Source organism: Myotis myotis, unplaced genomic scaffold, assembly GCF_014108235.1.
Source record: "Myotis myotis isolate mMyoMyo1 unplaced genomic scaffold, mMyoMyo1.p scaffold_m19_p_7, whole genome shotgun sequence".
NCBI lineage: Eukaryota > Metazoa > Chordata > Mammalia > Chiroptera > Vespertilionidae > Myotis > Myotis myotis.
In genome coordinates, this window is record NW_023416379.1 from 88,567,681 (window position 1) to 88,590,649 (window position 22,969).

General features: G+C 43.0%; 1 protein-coding gene across 1 annotated transcript; it reads right to left on the reverse strand.

The window, feature by feature from the left end:
- Positions 1-20,813: 20,813 nt before the first annotated feature.
- Positions 20,814-21,616, reverse strand: LOC118660775 (peroxiredoxin-4-like). The gene has a single exon (XM_036318433.1). The coding sequence runs from the start codon at positions 21,614-21,616 to the stop codon at positions 20,840-20,842; it is 777 nt and encodes a 258-aa protein (XP_036174326.1). The 3' UTR covers positions 20,814-20,839.
- Between the last annotated feature and the right edge of the window lie 1,353 nt (positions 21,617-22,969).

Consider the following 22,969-nt stretch of genomic DNA (forward strand, 5'->3'; position numbering starts at 1 on the left):
ATATGTGCAGCATCCACCTGGGCTGCCCTGTGTTGCTTACATGGGGCTTGAGGGGAACTGACATGAACATGAATATCATGCTGCCTGCTGCACCATAAGTCATAGTGCTTTATCTCTTAAACAAGAGTCCTAAGTCTTCTGCCTGCATCTATAAAACAGGCTAACTTACTGGCTTGCGAGGAGAGTAAAATCTCAGACTCTTTATGACAATTGTCATCTGGAAATGTCACAATAAAGCATGTAATAATATTCTACAACATTTTTGATAAAAATTTCAAGTGGAAAATATTAAAAGCATTCATTTTAAAATAAGAAAATAAACAAGAATTTTTACTATAACTAGTTTATTCAATGTTGTATTTGAAGGTCTTAACCAAAGTAATAAGACAAGAAAAATACAGTAATAAAGATTGGAAAGAGGGGAATAAAACTGTCTATAAAGAAAACTTGTCTGTAGATTCCTTTGAATTTATTATATGTATGGAGAAGTCTGGGTATAAGAAGAGTATACCCAATTTAATTGTATGTCTGTTTACCAGCAGCAAGCAAATGGAAACTGTAGTTAAAAAGAAGACACCATTTACAACACTATCAGAGATTATAAAGAATTTAAGAATAAATCTAACAAAAATAGGTAAGACCTCTATAAAAAAAATACCTCTCTAAGAAAAAGAGGATGAGGCAGGAAGTCTTCAGTACCAAATGTACTTACTAAATATGATGCTATATTAATTTAATGGGTGGTATTGACAGAAAAGACAAATTGACAAATGGAATAGAACAGGGAACCCCTGAAAAACCATGACAGTGGGATGACATGTGATGGGTGAAGAAAGAATTTTTCAACAAATATAGCTGGACAATTTTAACCATATGGAGTAAAGTAAAATTGGACCTTATCCTTACACATCTCTCTCTCTCTCTCTCTCTCTTTCACACACACACACACACACACACACACACACACACACACACATAAAATAACTTCACTTGAATTAAAGAATCTACTTACTAGAGGCCCAGTGCATGAAATTTATGCACAGGTAGGGTCTCTAGGCCTGCCTGTGATCAGGGCCGATCAGGGCCTTCCTTCTGGCTGCCGGCTGGGGCCTTCCTTCATTCCATGCCTCCCCCTGGTTGTCAGCGCATGTCATAGCGAGCGATCGATCTCCTGGTCGAACTCCCATGGGGACAATTTGCATATTAGGCAGAGTTAAACATTTTATTTTTTGAATCTTGGAGTTGGGGAAAATTTAAGAAACAAAAAGCGTTAACCATAAAAGAAAATTGATAAACCTGACTATTTAAATATTAAGAACTTTTGTTTATCCATAAAGAAAATAAAAAGACAAGTTACAAACTGAGAAATTTCTGCAATATACACTAATTACAAAAAAATTAGTATTCAAAATATAGAAAGAAGTCCTACAAGTAAATAAAAAACAGCAAATAGGCAAAAGACATAAATGGGTATATCTTAGAAGGTGAAACATATATAATTAATAAAATATGAAGAGATGCTCAACATTTTGTGATCATAAAGTGCAAATCAAGATCCTAATGAGATAACTATTTTATACACATTCAATTGGCAAAATTATTTAAAGTCTGACAGTACTAAAGATTGGAAAATCTATGTATCCACAAGATTTCTTATACTTTGCAGGTAGAAGTATAAATTGGTGCAATCAGTTTGGAAGACAACTTTAAGAAATACCACAGTGTGCATATATATATATAAATTGCTGGATTATAAGTATTTGGCATTACCTCCAAAAACTAAATATTCAAACCCTTTTTCAATTATATCTGCTTCTTCTCTTGTTTTTGAAAATGTACATCCTGGCCCCTTGTGGGTGGTGGTGCCATGGGTCTAGTTTTGGCCAATGAGTTATGAGTGGAAGTGACCTGTCACTTTCCTGACAAAACAGGATTCAGGATGGTGGACACCTTTGGCAGGAAGAACGGGGGCATGGACTGGATGAAAATGTGTTGTTAGATGTAGGAGATTGTCAAGATCTTAATATTTTGGGAGGTGGAGACTATTATATAATTATCAAAAGGAGAAAAATAAATGACAGGTTATTCATGGATTGATGATGAATGCTTTATAAACCAGGATTATCACTAACCCATAATCCAAATCTATGCAACTGAGATTTTTAAAAAACATGATAATGTAAGTGGTCCTGTTATCACTAATTTGTGAAAAGAGTGCTACCTGTGTGGAGGGATTCTCAGTCACCCAGTGGTTGAGTTAAAATATGGTTGTGCAGCATCCACCCACATTAAACCCTGAAAGCAGGGTGACCTGAAACCAAAAGATAGTTCTTGGTTGAGTGTTTCCTTCCCACGTCCCACGTGGATCAGGGTTCAGGAACTGGAAGCAGAGCCGCACACAAATGAAAATGAAAAGACAAGAGATAATTTAGGAATATTGGGGGGGCCATACGGGCAAGTCCAACTCAAGGGGAAGGACTTCCACCTGTGTTCAGGCCTCACCAAGCTTTTATTGATCTGGGATGCACCCATAGCATAGCCCTTAGGCAGGCGACCCCCCATTAACAGGCAGACTAGCCCATCAGCAAGGATTTACATAATAATAAGTGGGGGAGTAGTTTCAGCTACCACTGTCTGGTCTAACAGAGGTGGCGCCTAGCTCCGACCTTTGCTAGGGCTTCAAAGGCACCCAGCCTTGGGCGGGGGTGGGGGAGTGTGGGGGGTGTGGGGGGTGTTCTCTGTCTACTCTTATCAGATAGTGAAGTTAATAAACAGTTTCCCACATCTCCCCCTTATTTTTTCCTTAAGAATCTTGTATCTGCAGACCAGAAATAAACATATAAGAACAAGTCCCAATTTCAATGTCCAACAGTTCTGAGTCCAAGTTTTAATGTCCGACAGTTCATGTGTACATGCCAGCAATGAAATGCTGGTTCTGGATGGTGGACAAATGCAGGTCCAGTCCTCTCTGGTTTGGTCCTGGGCACCCTGCAGTGACGCACAGCTGCTGACTGCTAGCATGGCAAGGCGTCTTCACCATCTCCATCTCTGAACTGTCTCTCCTGTCTTTGTGGCTAGAGCAATCTGGTCAGTTTCTCTCTGGTATCCCTTGTTGCAGGAATCCACATGGTCTTGGAGTTGTTTTCTGAAAATATACAAACGTATTCTCGACCAAAGGTTAATAAAGGAAATTTTACTTGGGGGATCCTTTTTATATTTTCCCAAATGATTTTCCTTTGGCTTATTTTGACACCACATATGTTTTTCATGGGTGTCTTGCTGTTAGTATTACAAATGAAAAAAAATTTTTTCTAGATGTAAATTAATTACAGGATATTTTTCCTTACATGGTATTCTTCCACTATATTTTTCCACTATCCCCCCCTTTTTTGATTTAATTAGGAGGCTTTTTGGAAAATTTATAATGCAGTCTACATAACTATAAATTTTAATTATTTGCACAAAAATATGACTGCTTTAGGTTCATAGCATGTTAAGCAATTTTACCATGAAATGAAAATTTTGGTTAATACTTTTTGAATAATTACTTATTTCAAATTAGCCAAATTTAATTAATTTGAAAACTTGACAACTATTTTACTGTCAAATTTAATACTCTAACAATAATCTTAATTTACACTGTAAATATTAATGGAAAGGATCATTTTACATCCTTGAGGAGGCTGAGCATTCCTGTTGTTAGGCTAGATTTAGACATAGGATCTGTTAGCCAAGCCTCCATTTATCTGGGTACTGATTTCAGCTAGACCAAGTTTCTTTTGTTATTTGGTTCCCGATCTGGGCTGGGCATGGGAAGCGCAGCAGCCATGGGGGCAGGAGACCTCCCTCGGAAGGGGCAAGTGTCCAAGCCCCTGCACAATTGGGGGGTGAGGATCTGTACCCCACCTCTGTTGAACCCCAAGTTTTCTCCTACTGGCCCCTCGACTGTGCCTGTCTTAGGTCGTCCCTCCCTGAGGGATCTTACCCGTCATTGACTACCAGCCATCCTCTGGGCCAAGTAGGGTGATGTGAAGTTCAGTTCTGTCTCCTTGTTAGACTATGCCCCTGTGGCCTCCATGCCCAGCAACTGCCTTGGGATCCCCTCGCCTGCTGGCCGGGCCATGGCATTGATCACATATCTTGGGGAACCCAGGTTTCTTTTCCAGAGAGGGCCCAGCTTACACCATTGGGCAAGAGACAGATCCATGGTACCAGCCACCATGATTTCAGCTTGAACGGAGAGGTCAGGTAACAGCTGTAGGCAATTGGATTGTGAGAAGAGGGAATCCTCTTGGCAAAAAGGTCAAGAGAGGCCAATATAGAATGCTCAAGTGCCTTCCCAGGGGGCCTTCCACACAGTGGAAGGGAATAAATCCTTTCATGTCTTTAATTAAATTGCTGCCAAACATTTAAAGAATTAGCTTGTAAGTTTGTTTGGGATAAATGTACAATATGCTGTTGTAAAGCATCAAAAATTATTAATGAAACTTGTAGAATAATACCATGTAAGAATATTCTTTGCTCTAGGTCATGACAACTTAATTTTAAACTGGCTATTTCAAGGTTTGGAATGAGGAACCTAGTTTGCAAAAAAAAAGAGAAAAGCAATTTATAGAAGCAGAGACAGCATGCTATCCAAATTACAGTTTTGGGTAAACACATTATCTAGAACCCTTGGGTGACCTGGTTAAACTTAGGCACTTTATCTAAATTACAGTTTGGGGTCTCCAGAACACTGAGTTGACATGCTAACTGGAGCCCTCTGACCTTGGGATAGCTTGCTGTCCTTCCCAGGTAAAGGAAAAATGTGCCTTCTAAGACCAGTATGAAACTTATAGTTTTTACCTGAATTAATTGTTACCATACTTCACTTTACCGCGCCCCAGGTGGTCTCTGGGATGTTGGTTGTCTGGTTTGTCTTCCTCCTGCTGGATTACACTTGGAGAACTTCAACTTAAAAAGGAAAAATCTTTCTTTTTTATACCAAGTAACTTACAGGGTTACTTCTTGGATGTTGCCTGATAGTGCCGCAAGGCCATGTATTTCAAGTCAAAGTCATTAAACATTTATGGTGGCTGTACTTATTTTCATATTTGGTATTTTAACAGCAAATCATTAGATTATCCTATAAATATTAGTGGAAGATATTTCAAAATATTAAAATTTATTTTTATTAAATTTAAAATAATATTTTTAAACAGCATTCCCTTTTGGCTTATTTGCATAGACAGAGGGATCATGGGAAGCCTTCAGTAACTTTTTAGAAGAATTTTACTTTACTAGGATTCAATTGCTTACAAAGATTAGTAAATTTAGTAAAGTTTTATTCTGATACACGAGATGCAAATGCTGCCCCACCTCCAGTCTAATTTAAAATGCAGTGGCGTGGTGCTTTTGTTAGTTTAAATAAAGACATTGCTACTAATAAATCAATTTTTTCTTTTTTTTGGCAGAAATTCCTTATGCAACCAAGCATATAATATTTTGAAATATTGCACTCTGGAAAAACTTCCAAATACATATCTAATTAAAACATTTTCAACACTTAAAAACAGTTCTCAACATAATAGGATCTAGTCTTGACCATGGAACCAATTACTCTTAATTTGTTTATGATATATGTATAACTGTGGTTCTACTGAGAATTTAAGATATCTTTTAAAAATGTGTCTATCTACAAGCCTTTTAAGAAATACGAGCTCTATTGTCAGCCCTCATAAAGCCAACTGCTCAAAACATTGGTCTATCATACCACTGAAATTATATTAAGACCGTGATTGCTAATTTATTAAGCATTAAAAATATCTTCTTAAAAATAGTATTAAATAAATCCAAGAGGCAAGCACACTTTCTGCCCCATCTGCATTTCCGTAGTAAAACTCCGCCTTAAAACTCCACCCCTGAAATCCCTTCCTGCGTCAGTGAGCAGACATTCCTTTTGTGATTGGCTAAGTCAGAGGGAGGGGCCTTTGCTGTTTCTAGATGGCGGCCCCCAGGGGAGCGGCAAGCCATGTGGCCAACAAGGCGGCTGCCAAGTCACACAGCCCAAAGTGGAGGCTGTCTACACTGTTCTTTGACAGAGTAAACCTAAACCCCTAAAAGATACATGGCCAACATTATATTCAGACAAGCAAAAATCCCATTAGCTGTTTATACCTTTTATAATTATTTTAAAGAATATCAATTAAACTTAAACTGGTTTTTGTATTAAAAATTTCAGTTGAGATCACAAAATTAATCCTCTTTTTAATCAGACCAATAAGCAACATATTTTGAATTCCTAATTATTTCAGAGAAAACAAAAATTATTTTCTCAAAAATAAATTTCTATAACTTTAGGCATGTAGCTACCACAACTACACAATTTCTCCAATTCAATCCAAACCTTAAACTTTTAGCTGGCAAGTCAAATATTTAGCATTTCTCAATCAGTAACATTTTTAAGAATAAACTTCAAAAATGCAAGACATAATCAACCAACAGATTTAATACTGTCCTCTAGATTTTTCATGAGGCAAATTAGATTATTGAGCAATTTTTATAATTTGATTTTAGTAAACTTTACTTTTTACTTTCAAGCGGCTCTGGAAAACCACATTTGAGCCTTGCAAAACAGGTTCTGGCCTACCTGGTCTTTTCAGATGTAAATTGACCACATTCTTTAAGATTTTGCTACAGGCGGAAGGCCACTATCCCCTTCCTCCATTAAGAAAAGCTTTCTTAATTAACAAAGGACCAGTTTTTTACCTTGGCTTCTTAGATTTTTATAAAGATATATTTCAATAATTTTTGAGATTCAAATCCAAATTATTATTTTAAGGCATATTCTTTAGCAAATTTTTGTAACAGTCAATTTTACGAATTTTCTTTTGGCCTTGAAGTTAACTTTGGAATGCAGTTCATTAACATTTTAAAGACTACTCTTTATTATGGAAATATCAATCTTGCTGCTAGAACCAGCTTGCATCTTTTTTACTTTGAGTTAAATTCGCCATTTTTCTTAGGAAATAATCAGTCTTGGGGTTTTATTTTGTACATTTGTAAAGAGACTCCAGCTCAAAACTCTATCTAAATGTCCAAAATCGGACGATGTGCGCATTAGTTTCAAGCCAGTTTTTCTCTTTACACGTGCACAGAAATCCTAGACGCATTTCTAAATTTTGTAAAACTTTTCAATCACAAGAAGAGTTTAAATTAGAATACTTGGGGAGGAGGCATCCATATTGGATGGCTACATGCTCCCTTCTTCCCTTCCCCCACATCCTGCTTTGGGGGAAGTTTCAGAAAATGACTCAGATGGCGTATTTTTCCCAAAGTCATGCTTAATAGAAAAAGACAGTTTAAATTTTTTCCTATTTTGCTTTCTAAAGTCATAGCTGGCACCCAAGGTAATCTTAGCCAAAGTTGGTTGTCATTAGATGTTCTCTGGTAATTTTTAAACAAAACATTAAGTAATCTCATTGCGGGAGAGCTTGTAGCTCTGCCCTCTCCTGCCACCTTTGAATCTCTCCACACCAGAGGCGGATTCGGCAGCAGGGTTTCATTTCTTATTACAGATTTTAGATTCCAAATACAAATTAAGATTTTAATTTGGACAAGAAACCACATTAAGATGACCATGGCACTCTTTTTTGTTTTTTTCCAGCCTGATTTAAAAGAATACCTTTTAATATTCCAATTTCTTTATAATTTGGCCTTTTTGCACAGGTGATTCTATTAACGAGAATTAAACATTTCAGGATTAGGACATGGAGGTGGAGGGATCCATGAAGGCCATTCCTCCCATTTTTTCTTTTCTTTCTGCTCCTCTTAAGGAGCGGAGGGTGCAAGGGGGAGGAGATCTGTACTCCTTGACCTCTCCTAAAGGCTCTAGCAAATGAAATACCATTTTCCACAAGGGGAAACAATTTTTGGCAAGTTCTGATTAACTTTTTGGCAAACTTTTAAGATCTAATGTACCTTTTTCAAGAAACCAAGGGTTATGTTCTATAATAATATGCAAAAACTGTAAGAGATTACCTTCTAAAATTTTAACTCCTTAAGCATGCAAATCAAAAGTCTATAATAAACTTTCTTACTTTTTTAAAGCCAAATCCTGCCCCATAAGCCTGGCGAAAGGAAACGTTCCCAGCCTACTTACAGCTCGCGACTTCTGATGTTGATCCTGGGCATTGCGTTCGGTGAATTTCCCCCACCTTTTTTCAGTGAATTTTCCACACCTTTTCTCGGTGAATTCTTTCTTCCTTCTTTCCGCTCTAGCGAAACCTTCACTTCCAGTTGTCCCCTTTGGGTGCCAGATGTTGAGTGTTTCCTTCCCATGTCCCGCGTCGATCAGGGTTCAGGAACTGGAAGCAGAGCCGCACACAAATGAAAATGAAAAGACAAGAGATAATTTGGGAATATTGGGGGGCCATGCGGGCAAGTCCAACTCAAGGGGAAGGACTTCCTCCAAGGACTTCCACCTGTGCTCAGGCCTCACCAAGCTTTTATTGATCTGGGATGCACCCATAGCATAGCCCTTAGGCAGGGGACTCCCCATTAACAGGCAGACTAGCCCATCAGCAAGGATTTACATAATAATAAGTGGGGGAGTAGTTTCAGCTACAGCTGTCTGGACAAACAGAGGTGGCACCAAGCTCCAACCTTTGCTAGGGCTTCAAAGGCACCCAGCCTTTGGGGGATTCTCTGTCTACACTTATCAGATAGTGAAGGCAATAAACAGTTTCCCATACTTCTTTTTTTAAAATAGAATCCCAATTAGCCTGAGAGTTTATGTCTCATATTCCTTTTCCTATAAGGTCCTCAGTGAAATACCACATTTAAAGACCAAGAAGGAGATGATAATTTCTGCATAAATCAAGAACAATGAACAAATAGAGTAGTTACTGACCTATTGACCATCCTGCTCCTTGGTTTCTACCCTTTGCCAGGCCTTGTTCCTGTAGGCAGATTAATGGGTGCCATGAAAGGTGGCATCCCTAATCCAGACTGCTGTTGAGAGAAGAGATGCCATTCAAGCTGAGACCTAAGGTACAAATAGGATCTATCCAGATAAAGGATTGGGATTTGTGGGGTTGGAGGTGGAAGATAGAGGAGGAAAAGGGTGTGTTTCAGGCAGAAAGCGGTACGCATAACCAAGTGAAGGAGGTTTTGAGCAACTATGAAGTTCGGTGTGGCTAGAATTAAGAGCAAAGGAGAGAATGACAAGGGGGAAATATGAGAATGAACAGACCATGCAGGGCCTTGGAGGAGCTTGGACTGTAGCCTGAGGGCAGTCAGTCACGTTGGAATGTGTTAACCAGGGGAGCAAGAGCAAGAGCAGACTTGTATTTAGAAAGAGTCACTCTGCTGCTGTGTGCACAATGGGGTACAGGGGCCTACTGCAGGGAGCGTACTTGAGGGTGTGTCAGGGTTCCCACGGGAAAGACAGGCACCCTCCGAGGGTTTTACAGGAGAAAGTTTAGTGAAGGACTATTTATAGTGTTTCCTTTACAGAGATGAAGGCAACCCTGAGAGGATGATGCCTCCCTCAGGGACTAGCAAAGGTGGAAGCTTTAGCACATAAGCCCGTAGGGTCAAGAGGAGGAAGCTGGAGCCATGGGAGAGGGGCCACCTAACAGAAGCTGTGGCTGTGGAGAGTGTAGCCACTGCCCAAATCATGCCCTGCGGGTGGGGAGGTGGGGGAGGGGGGGGCCCCAGCCTCTATGACCTCAGTCCATGCTTCAGGTTGGCCTAACCCAGTGGTCAGCAAACTGCAGCCCATGAGCCACATGAGGCTCTTTGGCCCCTTGAGTGTGGCTCTTCCACAAAATACCAACTTCTGCGCATGGGCCACAAAGTGCCAATCGTACTCTACGTGTGCGCCCGCACGTGGTTGTTTGTGGAAGAGCCACACTCAGGGGGCCAAAGAGCCGCATGTGGCTCGCGAGTCGCAGTTTCCAGACCACTGGCCTAACCTAACCAGAGACAGGTGGGATGGGAATCTGATCCATAGTCTATGGAGGGCAGCCTCCCGGGGCACAAGGAAGGATGTGGAGAGAAAATTTTTAAAAAGTTTGTGGAGGAGGCTCTAGTGATAATCCCAGCATAATGGTGGCCTGAGCCAGGGGCCTGGCCCAGGAGATAAAGAGGAATGGAAAGATTTGAAAGAGATTTAATAAGTCCATCTACTTAGTAGACTTGCGATCAGTGCAGGAATGGCCATTGGACAGTCATGAACAATAAAGAAGAGTCCTCCTTTACCCCTAACGTGCAAGCATGAGGACAAAGGAATGCCTACCACCTCCTCGCTGCTCCCTGGGAGAGGACGGCCAATGGAATAGGTCACCATAGAACATTCACAGGCCATGTTTTACTAGTGGGCAAGGTCACTGTGTCAGTGCTCTTATGTGGTATGTTTTTCCCTCACTCTCTTATATCCAGCAGCCTCCTAAGACAGGCCGGCCAGCCTCATCCATGGGTGGAATTGGTCAGCTGAGCCAGGGCCTTCTCCTAGAATCAAGTCATATATTCCACCCAGTGATTCTGGGCATGTGTACCTGCCCTATAGGCCCCCTCTCTCCTCAAGGTGGTAAGGTCTGGACCTGCAGGGTTGCAGGAGGAGGAATCTTAGGAAATCTGATTTGGGTTCAGATTCAAGCCACAGTCTCCAATCCTCCACTACCAGCAATAAAACTTATAGCTGGATCTCTGCCAGGTTGTCCCTGCTGTTCACCTTCCAGGTTCTTAGAATTTAGAAAAAGGGTGATGCCCGTGAAGCCCAGAGTGTGTGCTATGGGTTATCCACACATGATGATGTGATAACAGGCACCTGGGTTTCTGACTGGACCTGCCAGAAGGTCACCATTCAACTAGCAAATGTCCATTAATGTCCTGCGCAGCAGGGAGGACTTCTAGACAGTGATCAGTAAGGAAGTCCTCTTTTTGGCTAAAAGGAGAACCGCAGTATCGAGACGCCGTCTCTGTTAGCTGTCACTCACTTCACAGAGTATATTAAAGGGAAGTAAATTGTGTTCCAAATCACAGGGGTTTGTGGTAGCAAATGTTGGGTAACTAGAACTCTGAAAACGTAGCAGATGGAAGCTCTGAGCAATTACATAGTTTGTGCGTGTGAGTGTGTGTCAATAGTCACTTCTTTGAGCAAAGTTCACCTGTGCCTGTCTTCTGCCCTGCAACAGGCAGGATCTAACACAGGCCTAGATGGGATATGGAACAGCATGGGCCCAAAGTAGGATCGGCAAGTAATGCAGACCAGGGTGGGGAAGGAGAGGGCAGGTAGGAGATCAGGAGGCAGTCCATCGATGTTGCGCTCTCACATCAATGTTTCTCCTTTCCTCTCTCTCTAAAAAATAAAAATCATTAAAAAAAAAAAAAAGCTTTAGATATGCAGAAGTAGCTGAGTTATAAACATGGGGGATTGGTTATAAGAAACAGGCAATCCTGATGCCTTTGTCTGGGCATGTAATTGTGAAGGAACCCAAATAAAGAATTGAGCACAAGTAGTGTATCTCTGATATGATTCCAGGAAACACTTGTTAGGGGTTGGGGATAGGAGACAAGGAAGGGAAACAACTGATAAAGGGTGCATTACCTGCCATTGTGAGCCTTGAAGCCTTAATTCCATTGAGGAATTCTGGAACCTGTTACAGGAAACATGCCTCAGAGATATCTCACTCAAAAGGCAAGGGAGCTATGCCAACTCCCATCCATCAGTAGCTGAGGACTACATGTGTGTGTGTGTGTGTGTGTGTGTGACTATGTTTGAGGACAGAGATAGAAGGAGCAAGTAGCAAATGATGGGCGATGGAAGTGAGGCCAGCAGTCTGGGCAGGGCCCCCACAGCCTCTGCTGCCCCCAAGCAGACACCTTTGGTCCTTTCTACCAGCACAGTAGGGCCCTGATGGCATGAGGGTACTGGACGACAGAGGAGGGCACTGGTGATTGATGATACTGTGCTAGGCCTGTTGAGTATCCATTATGATGAGTCCATTATCATATCATGATGACTGTGACATTGGGCCTAAGAGTTATCACAGGAAGTCACTGAATATTTCACTTATGCTCAAAATTGTGAGAACCCAGAAAAACTGGGTGGTTGTTTTTCTTCATGAAAACAACAAAAACTAGCAGGTGGCTCAGACACTGGCACATGGAATGGCCTCCTGTAGCCATGTCTAAACAGTGCAAATCTGAGGCTCTGTTTTCACAGGGATTTGATGTGGTTGGTGGGATTTTTCAACACTCACCCTGTGACTTTAACAGCATCTTTAATTTTTCTCAAATGAATCCCCATCTATACTCATTGTGAGAAATGACCTTTTGTCACAATATTCTTCATCCACCCCCAGTTTCCCCAAGTGAGAACCCAAATAAGAGGAGCTGCTGCTTAGGGCTGATCCTACTTATCGAAACCATTAGTGAGCATCATCCAAGAAGTACCTAAGCAGTGTTCCTGCAAAGTGTGGCCCTGAGAACCCCTGCACAAAAGACTGGGGAACTTGTTAAAAGGTAGCTTTCTGGGCTCCATCAAATGCTCACTGAATCTGAATCTCTGAGCCTGGGAGCAGGGTATCTGTTTCTTTAGGAACAATCTCGGTGATTGTAATGCATGACCAAGTCTGTGATTCTCAAATTTTGCTATGCTTTAGAGCAGCCGTGGGCAAACTACGGCCCGCCGGCCAGATCCGGCCCCTTTGAAATGAATAAAACTAAAAAAAAAAAAAAAAAGACCGTACCCTTTTATGTAATGATGTTTACTTTGAATTTATATTAGTTCACACAAACACTCCATCCATGCTTTTGTTCCGGCCCTCCGGTCCAGTTTAAGAACCCATTGTGGCCTTCGAGTCAAAAAGTTTGCCCACCCCTGCTTTAGAGTCACCAAAGGAGCATTTATCCACCACCCACTCCCCACCCATCTCTGGCACTCCCACTGCGTACTCCCCAAGACCAACTAAATCAGAATCCCTGAGCGAGATCTGGTCATCCAGATGATTTGAAACTCCCCAGGTGATTCCAGTGTGCAGCCCATTTGAGAACAGTGACCTGGCCTACAGCTAATAGAGATGATACTGTTTAAATGGTGGACTGTGAAGCTGGAGTCTCTAACCTTTAATGAGTTTTTTAAAAACAAGCCCTATTGGCCTTAGAAATGTTATCTCTAACTACCAATTTACACAGAAGGAAACTGAATCCTATAAAATAAAAATTGTTACCAAACCACTGATTAAACTGAGGTTTCTTTTTCTTTATTCAATACAACATTCTTGAATTTTCATTGCCAATACCCAATCAATGTTTCAGCGGTTCTCAACCTGTGGGTCGCGACCCCTTTGGCGGTCGAACGACCCTTTCACAGGGGTCACCTAAGACCATCCTGCATATCAGATATTTACATTACGATTCATAAAAGTAGCAACATTACAGTTATGAAGTAGCAACGAAAATAATTTTATGGTTGGGTCACCACATGAGGAACTGTATTTAAAGGGCCAGAAGGTTGAGAACCACTGGTTTAATAGAACATCTCTGATGAGGAATCAGATGCATGTGACCCAAATGTACCATCATCCCTCTTGCCTGACTTGGAGTTTGTATATGACCTTACACTACACTCTTTTTTCTTTAATTCCTAAAAACATTTCAATATTTCAATGTCCTGACCAGCCTTTTTATAAACAACCAAAGCAAAACTTATTGGGGGGGTGGGGAGGGCAAAAATGTAAATAAATAAATACCCAAACACGAATTAAAATTCTTCCAAACCACATTTTTTTAAACCACAGGCTTTTAATAAGTAAAAGAGTTACATACAAAACTTAGTCTCTATACATGAATCGTACAAGATTGAAGTACTTTTGACTTATCTCAACATTTGCAAGTTTATGAAAACATTGCCATCTATAATAGGCACATTTGGGGACTTGTAAGTATATATATATTACCACAGTTTTGTACATTTCCCCCCATAAGAAAATAAAAAAGTAGCTCTGGTTTATTGATTCACTTTATTTTTTGAGATCGTGTGCAGTAGAACACTATAGGGCAAGTCTCAGGAACCGTTATTTTATTTGCTTCCAGGATATTTGGTTTTGAAGAAAATTGCTGAAGTAAGTGAAATAGCTTCAGTTATTTCCCTTCACTTCAGTGCACCCCACCTTACCTTCACATGAAGACAGTCCCACTCCCAGGGAAGGGTGAGGCTGATACAAACTTGGTTCCCCAAATGCGTGATCTAGTCATATGAGAAACCCAATGAAATCAGTTTCATACAATCAAATGTACTGAGGAGCCATAACCGGGTTTGGGTTGGTAATAGTGCTTTCAAATTAAGGTTTTAAAAAATTAATATGAAGTGGGGGGAAATAAAGCCGCCTTTTTAAGGGAAAAGCATAGGTTTCCCGGGCTGCTTGCTAAATTGCAAAGGTAATTCAATTGCACTGAAATCAAACTTTGTTTAGTCCGATTTTCCCTGGAGCCAAGAATCGTTTGCTTCCTGTGTTACACATTCTCATTTATTCTTTATGCTTTAAAACTCCCCATGAAAATGACTATTCAAGGTAACAGAGCCTGCGTTCTTTCTATACCTTAAGTTTGGCCTAGTGCAGAGGAAACCGTAACCTGGGACATTGCTTGAAACAATCCCCAAGCAGACAGGGCAAAGCAATTTTGAATGTGTTCAGTTCTGTCTGAAGTGACTCCTTTCTGAAAACATTTCCCGTTTTGGGCTCCCTCTCCTCTAGGGGTTGAGAGCGCTGATCTGTGGGGCATAGGCCTGTAACCTGGTGCAGCCCATTCTGGAGACTCCTGGCAGGCTATGCTCCTGGTGAGATTCAAAAGTTGCTCCAATTCTCTGTCATTTTATTCTAGAGTCTCATATGATATCATAAAAATATATATATTTGACCTCTGTCTCAGGTTCCTGGCACAGAACTTCTCAAACCCTTGGAAATTTAGTGTCTTTTGTATGCTAATGAGATGACTTATGGTTGAGGGGTATCACTAGATAGCTTCAGAGTGGGGCTGGTTGTCACACAAACCACAGGCTTTTAGCACATAATTAGACTAAAGATTTTAGCTCCACCCCTCAACCTCCAGGGAAAGGGAGGGGCTGGAGATTGAGGTTAATCACCAATGGCCAACATTTTCATCCAAATTGCCTACCTAATGAAACCTCTGTAAAAAAGGCCTAAATGATGAAGTTCAGGATCTTACCAGTGGTGAACACATAGAAGTGTTGGGATGGGTTCACACCTGGAGAAGGCATGGAAGTTCTGGGCCTCCCCCATCCCATACCTAGCCCTATACATCTCTCACTTGGCTTTTAGTGTCTGAATTGAATTGAATTGAATTGAATTGAATTGAATTGAATTGAATTGAATTGAATTGAATTGAATTGAATTGAATTGTTAGATACCCAGTTGGTGTCAGAATTGGTGTGAAAAAATGGAAACACCATGTTTATTCTCTCCCTCATCCTCCTCCTCTTCTGATTTCCTAGGTGCTGGGGCCTGTGTTAGTTAAGGTCCAGTTAAGAAAACAGAAACCACTCCAAATATTTTAAAGGGATTTAAATCAAGGTGGGTCTCAGCTGCTTTGCTTCTGGTTACTTAATCCAGCCTGATCCTGTCTTTGTCTGCAAGGGAAGATGGGTACATCACCTCCTGGGTACGCATGCAGGGTTTTCCATCCTGGAGATCATTGAGTTCCTGGGTTATTGCAGGAAGAGGGAGACAAGCTTCTTCAACTCTAGAGTGGATCTCCTTGGGCTCAGAGCCTCACTCTGTGTACCACAGTCTCTCCTGAGGAGCAGGTCTAGCCTCTCTCACTCACTATTGGGATAGACAGCACTCAGAGCTCTCATTATCCTAGTTTACATGGCTTCCTGGGCTTTCCTCTCCTACCAAACAGTTACCCCAGTTACAAAGCAAAGCCTCGCATTCGGTATCTATGCACACAGGCAGGTGTGTTTGGGAACAAGGAAGTGGAGGCATTGCCTGTACAATGAGCCAGGCCCAGCTCAGCCAACAACAAAAAATTACACAGATAATTAACTGAGACATATGTGAAAGTGAAAATAAATCTCAAGCCCATTGTCTCCATCATAAATATGTTTCTATACCTATTTCCTCCCTATTCCCTTGCCCCTCTGCTCCCTCCAAAAGAAAGGGTTGGTCACTCGGCCCTATTTATAGTGCCCGCAGCCCTGGCCCTCAACCCTAGAATGCATAAGCTAGAGGCTGAATGTTGCTTCAAGTTCTGGTACAATGCAGGTCACCAGAAATTTGGGGAGGTTCCATGATTCACAGAGCCAGTGGCCTTTTATTAGTTATCTATTGATATGTAATAAACTCCTTCGTAAGTCTGCATCTTAAAAGAAACATTATTTTCCACAGTTTTAAGGATCAGGAATTCAGGAGTAGCTTAGTATGGTGATTCTGGCTCTAAGGGCTGCAGTCAACCTGTTGTCTCGAGCCTCAGGTGTCTGAGGCTAGCAGATCGGCTCCCAAGCTCACTCACCTGGGTGTTGGCAGGCCTTGCTTCCTCCCAGGCTGTTGGAATGAGGGCTTCATGGGCCTCTCCACAGGGGCTCCCTGAGTGTTCAAAACACATGGCAACTGGCTTTTCCCAGCGCTGAGAGGTAGATCCCAGGGATCAACGAGGGAGAGAGAACCCAAGAGAGCAACTGCTGTGTCTTCTGTAATCTAGTTCCATAAGTGGCACGCCATCACTTCTGCATGGTCACACAGATCAACCCTGGTACACAGTAGGGGGGGACTACACAAGAGTGTGAATACTATGAGGTGGGAATCATTGAGAGCCACACTGGAAGCTGGCAACTCTACCTTCTTCGACCTCCTACCTCGCTTTATCAAAGACTAAATATCAAAAGGAGGTGGTCCTAGCCTCGCTAATTATCAAGCAGTGATGGCTTTCTAATTCAGCTCCTGTTCCCTTGCTTCTCTAAGGCATTGTGGACTGGAGGGCTGACTGACATTCTGGAGTAAAATGGAAATACCATCAAATGCTATTAAACTCCTCCCCTTCTACTTATAACACTTGGGTAGTCAGGGTAGATCAAGTGAGTACATTCACAGAATTTGGGAGCCAAGAACTGTAATAGAAGGTTGAGCTCTCTTGTGTATCATTGGTTTGGGGTTTTAAAATAAGTTTGGATTTTTTTCTTGGCCTGCATTAGAAATACCTTTCCTTGGACCAGGGGAGACTCACTCTGGGACATTAACATTAGATTGCAGAAGTGGCTGCCCATATAATAAGTCTCAGCTGGGTAACCTCACTCCAAATACTGAGGGCAGGGCTCTCGCCTGGGCCAGAGCAAATGCAATTTTAAAAGGAGCCCTTTAATCTTTGGGTAGAAGAGCTTTTCCTATGGCAACTCCTCCTCCCTCATCTCAAAAACTTATTCTCGAATGCTGCTCAGGATTTTTTTCCTTCTTCTTCACGGGAGCTGATGCTGCAGAAACACTGGTGGAGGAAAGGGATTTGGGTGCTGCCTTTGGGGTAATAAAATCAACCAAGCCCTGGGGGACCCAAAGAACAACATTTTAGAGGGTGGGGAGGTCCCAGTGCGTTTCACTAGGTTTTTGAAGCCTACCTTAGGCACAGGTTTTGTAGTTTAAGTTGGGCTTCTGCAGGGCTTAGGGAGGAAGCAAGTGGTAAAGATCACTGCGTTCATTGGGCTTCTACGATGTTAAAAATATTTTCATCACAAATATCTATTGTGTGATTTATAATACACAATCTCCATGTTTTGGTGGCTCAAGGATTTTTCTCTCGGACTTCATGTTCATAACGGACTAAACTAAGTGCTCTGCTCATCAAAGTCACTCAGGGGCCCTGACTGTAAATGGTCCACCATTTGGCAGAAGGAAAGAAGGCTCTGGAGAGTCAGGCACCGGGTGTTAAACGTTCACCCACAAATAGACACACATTTCCCTTCATTGCTACTCATGATTCTCTAGCTCAGCGCTTCTCAAACTGTGGGTCGCGACCCCTTTGGTGGTCGAACGACCCTTTCACAGGGGTCTCCTAAGACCATCCTGCATATCAGATATTTACATTATGATTCATAACAGTAGCAACATTACAGTTATGAAGTAGCAACGAAAATAATTTTATGGTTGGGTCACAACACGAGGAACTGTATTTAAAGGGCCAGAAGGTTGAGAACCACTGCTCTAGCTGAATTATGCAATAAGACCCCACCCAACCACAAGAGAGCAGGGAATACAGTCCTTTTCTGTACCTGGGATGGGGAAGATGGGCATTTGATGGATAGCATTATTGGCGATCCCCACCGGCATCCCAGTGGAGCTGAAATGCAGATTTTCTCTTCTCTTTTCCTTTCTTGTCTACCTTAATCCCCCCAGATAACACTTCTGTTAGGTCGGAGAGAGCCCAGGATCGGATACATGCAGACATGACAAGATAATGGACTTCCCCTGGAATTTCTCACAGATCAAGGAGCCAGACACAGATACCAGCTTCTTCTCCCTGAATTCACATACCCCCACACAGATAAGAACTTCGTCCTGAATATTCCGCCCATTCCCTGCAGCAGAGAATTCCTCAGCTCATGTCCCTGCCCCTCACCCAACCGCAGTATAAAAAAAGCGCCCCCCTCCCTGTTGGCGTGAATCCACGTGCCCTGTCCTTGGGGTATGTGGGTCTCCCGGGGACGCAGAATAAACCTTTTCCTTTCCTTTCTTTTCTGATTCACTGGACTCTATTTCTTGCGCCGCCTCCTGAGCCACCTAACCTAACAACTTCCTCTGTGTTAGTGTCGACAGCTGGCAGCAGCAATGTGGGGCTGGAGACTGTAATAGCACTGTGTCTGGAAACATCACTCCTGTTTAGAAAATGCTATTGTTGTAACTAAATGGTATGAGTCTAGGCTTGGTGCTATGACTTCCATATGTCCGCCTACCCTTTGGAACTTTGGAAAAGTGGAACAGATGAGACTCGAAGCTGGAATTATTTCAGCAGTGCAGGTGCTGGAATTGATTCTATGCACTCTGGTGGAAGACGTCGCGATTGCTGCTGTCGGAGAGGGACCACTTTACCCAGGCTGCCTGGTGCCAGGTATTTCAGTGTGAAGTCAAGGTCACAGCAGGAAACAGGATGCAACTCTGATGGTTCAAAGGAAGAGGCCTTAATTAAAGGACTTTCAGAGCTATGGATAGGATTAAGGGAATCAGCAGGGTTGTTGCAGATTCCCTGGTAATAAGAGTATTACCAGGTTTCTGCTGTCCTGGGAACAGCAGAAACCTGGTAATACCCTTAACTAATAAGAAGAAAAAACAAAAAGGAAAAAGTGCTATCTTAGCGCAGTGAGAGCTAGAACTGGGGAGAAAGGGCTACTAGACAAAATCTGTAGTTATTCAAGTACACGGTCACTGCCAGAAATGTGTCCCAAAGCAGGGAAGAAGCGGGAAGAAATATTTCCAACCTGCCAATCTCCTATTAATGGCTCTCATTGGCTGAATAGGACAAGAAACCAATTAGTGAGGGAGTGCCAATAATATGGTTCCCAGGGACCAGCCTCCCAAGGCAGAGAGAAGGGCAAGGATCTGAGGAAGGTGAGGGAAGTAAACGCAATCAGCACAGTCAGGCTGTCTCTAGCTAGGACTGGGCAGAATGAGAAAATTACAATGAGACTTCGGATCTCCAATTTCTCTAGGACTTTAATTTCCCCAAGGGAAGAGAGATTTTATTTTCTCCATGATAACCAAGAAAGAGTTTGTACTAGAACTTAAATATCTCAGAGAATTTAATAAGGGAGATTCATATGGTTTCAATTTGGAACATTTTTTATATCGTAGGCATTATACATATGCTACTCACGTGTATACTGCTCTGATGAACAACATTCTATATAATAAAAGCCTAATATGCTAAGTGTCCGGTCGTCTGGTCATCCGGTCAATCAAAGTGTAATATGCTAATGATATGCTAAGGCTGCTCAACCGCTCACCATGATGTGCACTGATCACCAGGGGACAGATGCTCTGACTGGTAGGTTAGCTTGCTGCTGGGGTCCGGCCAATTGGGACTGAGCGAGATGGGCTGGACATGCCCTGGAGCCCTCCTGTGGTCCCTCCCTGGCTGGCCAACCTCCTGCATCCCTCCCTGACCCCGAGTGTGCATCGGTGGGGTCCCTCGACCTGGCCTGTGCCCTCTTGCAATCTGGGACCCCTCGAGGGATGTTGGAGAGCCAGTTTCAGCCTGATCCCACTCAATGCAGGAGCTTCCCCCCGGTGGTCAGTGTGCTACCACAGGGGGAGTGCAGCTCAACCAGAAGCTGGGCTCATGGCTGGCGAGCGCAGTGGTGGTGGTGGGTCCTCTCCTGCCTCCGCAGCAGCACTAAGGATGTCCGACTGCCAGACATTCCCCAAGGGCTCCCGTACTGCGAGAGGGCACAGGCTGAGCTGAGAACCTCTCTCCCCCCCCCCCCCCCCCACCAACTGGGCCTCTAGTTTTTCTATAAGACTAGGAATTATTTGGGTTGAGAAATAAAATAGGGGGTCAATATTTGGTAAGCCTGTGACCTTGAACTAAATGTCGTCTTCTGTCCATTTTAGAAGTTTCTAGAGTCAGAAGTGGAACTGCCCATTTCTCTGGTCCCAGGAATTTATAAAAATTAGTGGTAAATGTTAGGGGATAGCCTCAAGGGTTTCCCTTGATGATTGATGGTCTCCTTCACTGAAGGGGGTTATGTCCTTCCTGGTTGGCCATAAATTTGAGAAAGGACCTTAAACTTTTTTTTTTTTAATCATCCTTTATTGAAAGCATTCAAGCATCATAGCCTGAGGAAGTATTTTCAGTTCAGTTTGTCAAAATACTTCAGTTTTCCAGCTGGATCTGGAATTATTGTTTCACTACCAGGTTTCCAGCCAGCAGGGCAGACTTCTCCATGTTTAGCGGTGTACTGGAATGCTTGGACCAAACGCAGTGTCTCATCCACCGATCTACCCACAGGAAGGTCATTCAGAGTCATCTGTCTTAGGACCCCTTTGTCATCGATAATGAAGAGACCTCTAAGGCTGTGGCCCGAGTCTTCCAGGTATACACCATAGTCCTTTGCAATCTGATGGGTCAAATCTGAAAGAAGTGGAATCTTTATTGGCCCAAGTCCTCCTTGCCTTCTAGGGGTGTTAATCCAGGCCAAATGGGCGAACTGTGAATCGACAGAGCATGCCACCACTTCCGTGTTTATGGATCTGAATTCTTCAATTCGATCACTGAAGGCGATAATTTCAGTTGGACACACGAAGGTGAAATCAAGTGGGTAGAAGAAGAAAACCAGGTATTTTCCACGATAATCAGTTAACTTGAGCTCCTTAAAGTCTCCATTTATCACAGCGGTTCCTTCCCAATAAGGTGCTGGCTTGGAAACCATAACATTGTCTGCCAACTCTCCACTTTCCACGGGCAGGTTGATAGCAGTCCTCTGACGAGCAAGCTCTCCCTGCTCCCATTCTTCTCCTTCCCTGGCCTCCTGTTCCACGTGCAAGGGGAGTGGGGCACTGGGGGTTCGGGTCTGAGTCCCGGGGATTCGGCTCAGGCCTCTGCTGCGAGATCGGCTTCGGTGATCCATGCTGATTGATTGATTGTTGAACAAATAGCCACTAAGCCTCAGTGAATTCTAGGCCCTATGCTGGGCCTCTAAGTTTGGGAACTGGGAAAGGAAGCTTGGGTAGAGAGATATTTCCTGACACCTCTACTCTGGGCTGAGCTGAGGTGCCCCAGTTGGCAGAAGGGGTTGCTCACCAAGTGGGCCCCAGTGAACTTCCTGCCCACTGGAGATAGTGGCCAGAGAGGCCAGCTTCCAGGCACCAACTATGTGCCCCTCAGTTCCACCGGAACCCCTTGGCAGCTGACATTCTGGGTAGCAGTTTGCTCTGAATCCTTCTGTCCAATGATATTTCCTGAGTGCCTGCCTCTGCGGGCAGGCATTGTGCTGTCACAGTGGCAGTCACAGGAAGCTGGGGCAGGGGCCCTGCCCCCAAGACACTCACCATCCAGCTCAGGACCATAATCTTGAGCCCACTGGCTACCACATCACAAAGGGGTAAACGTAAAGGAGAAAGCACTTTCACCAATCAACCTGCCCCTTCCTAACTCCTACTCACCACCCAGAGAGGACCTGCTGGCCAGCCAGATTGCTGCGATATGGATCGGGTCTCATTTACTAGTTGGGGCAGAGCTAAGCCTCCCGGGGGCTTCCTGACTCAGGGTATTGATTCTGTCAGTTAGAATGAGAGAAAGCTTCCCAGTCCGTATTGTGTGGGCGACTTCACAAATATCTTTCTCCTTGCATTTGAAGCTCTGCTCTCTCTTTTCCTAAGCATGTTGGTTACTGATCTGGCTTTTGAGTTTGGGAGGTAGGTAGCAACCCTGCATAAGTAAGCCTCAGACCCAAGGCTTAACTCAAGTCTTGTGCATAATTAGGAGCTCTGTGTTGAGAGCTACATGTCATTAACCTGGTAAGTAATACACACACTTCAGTGTAATTCTGCTTTCATTTCTTGTCAATGTGTCCTTTGTGTACCTGGGGGGGCTGGGAAACGGACAGTCAGTATTGCTTGCCCAGCACCGTTTTCCTCTCCAACTATCATTTTCTTTGGTAAGAGTACTTTCCTTTTGAAAAATTCTCCTTCCCTACTCCAATCATGCAGTGTGAGTGGAAGGCTGTCAATCATAGGCTATGGTTGCACAGGTGACCCAAAAGAGACCAATCAAGGCACCTGATCCCTTGACAACAGTAATCATTGGCCCTGCTTTAGTCTTATGTCCATCTTCTGCAAGTGTCATTCCTTATTGTTGTGTAACTGAATCTTGATTGAGAAGAGCTTTTTCCTTTCTGGTAGTGACGTTTGCAAGAGATGAGCATAAAGCAGTTAGGATCCATGTCCTCCACCAGTGAGAGAAAGTCTTCCATAGGAGAGAA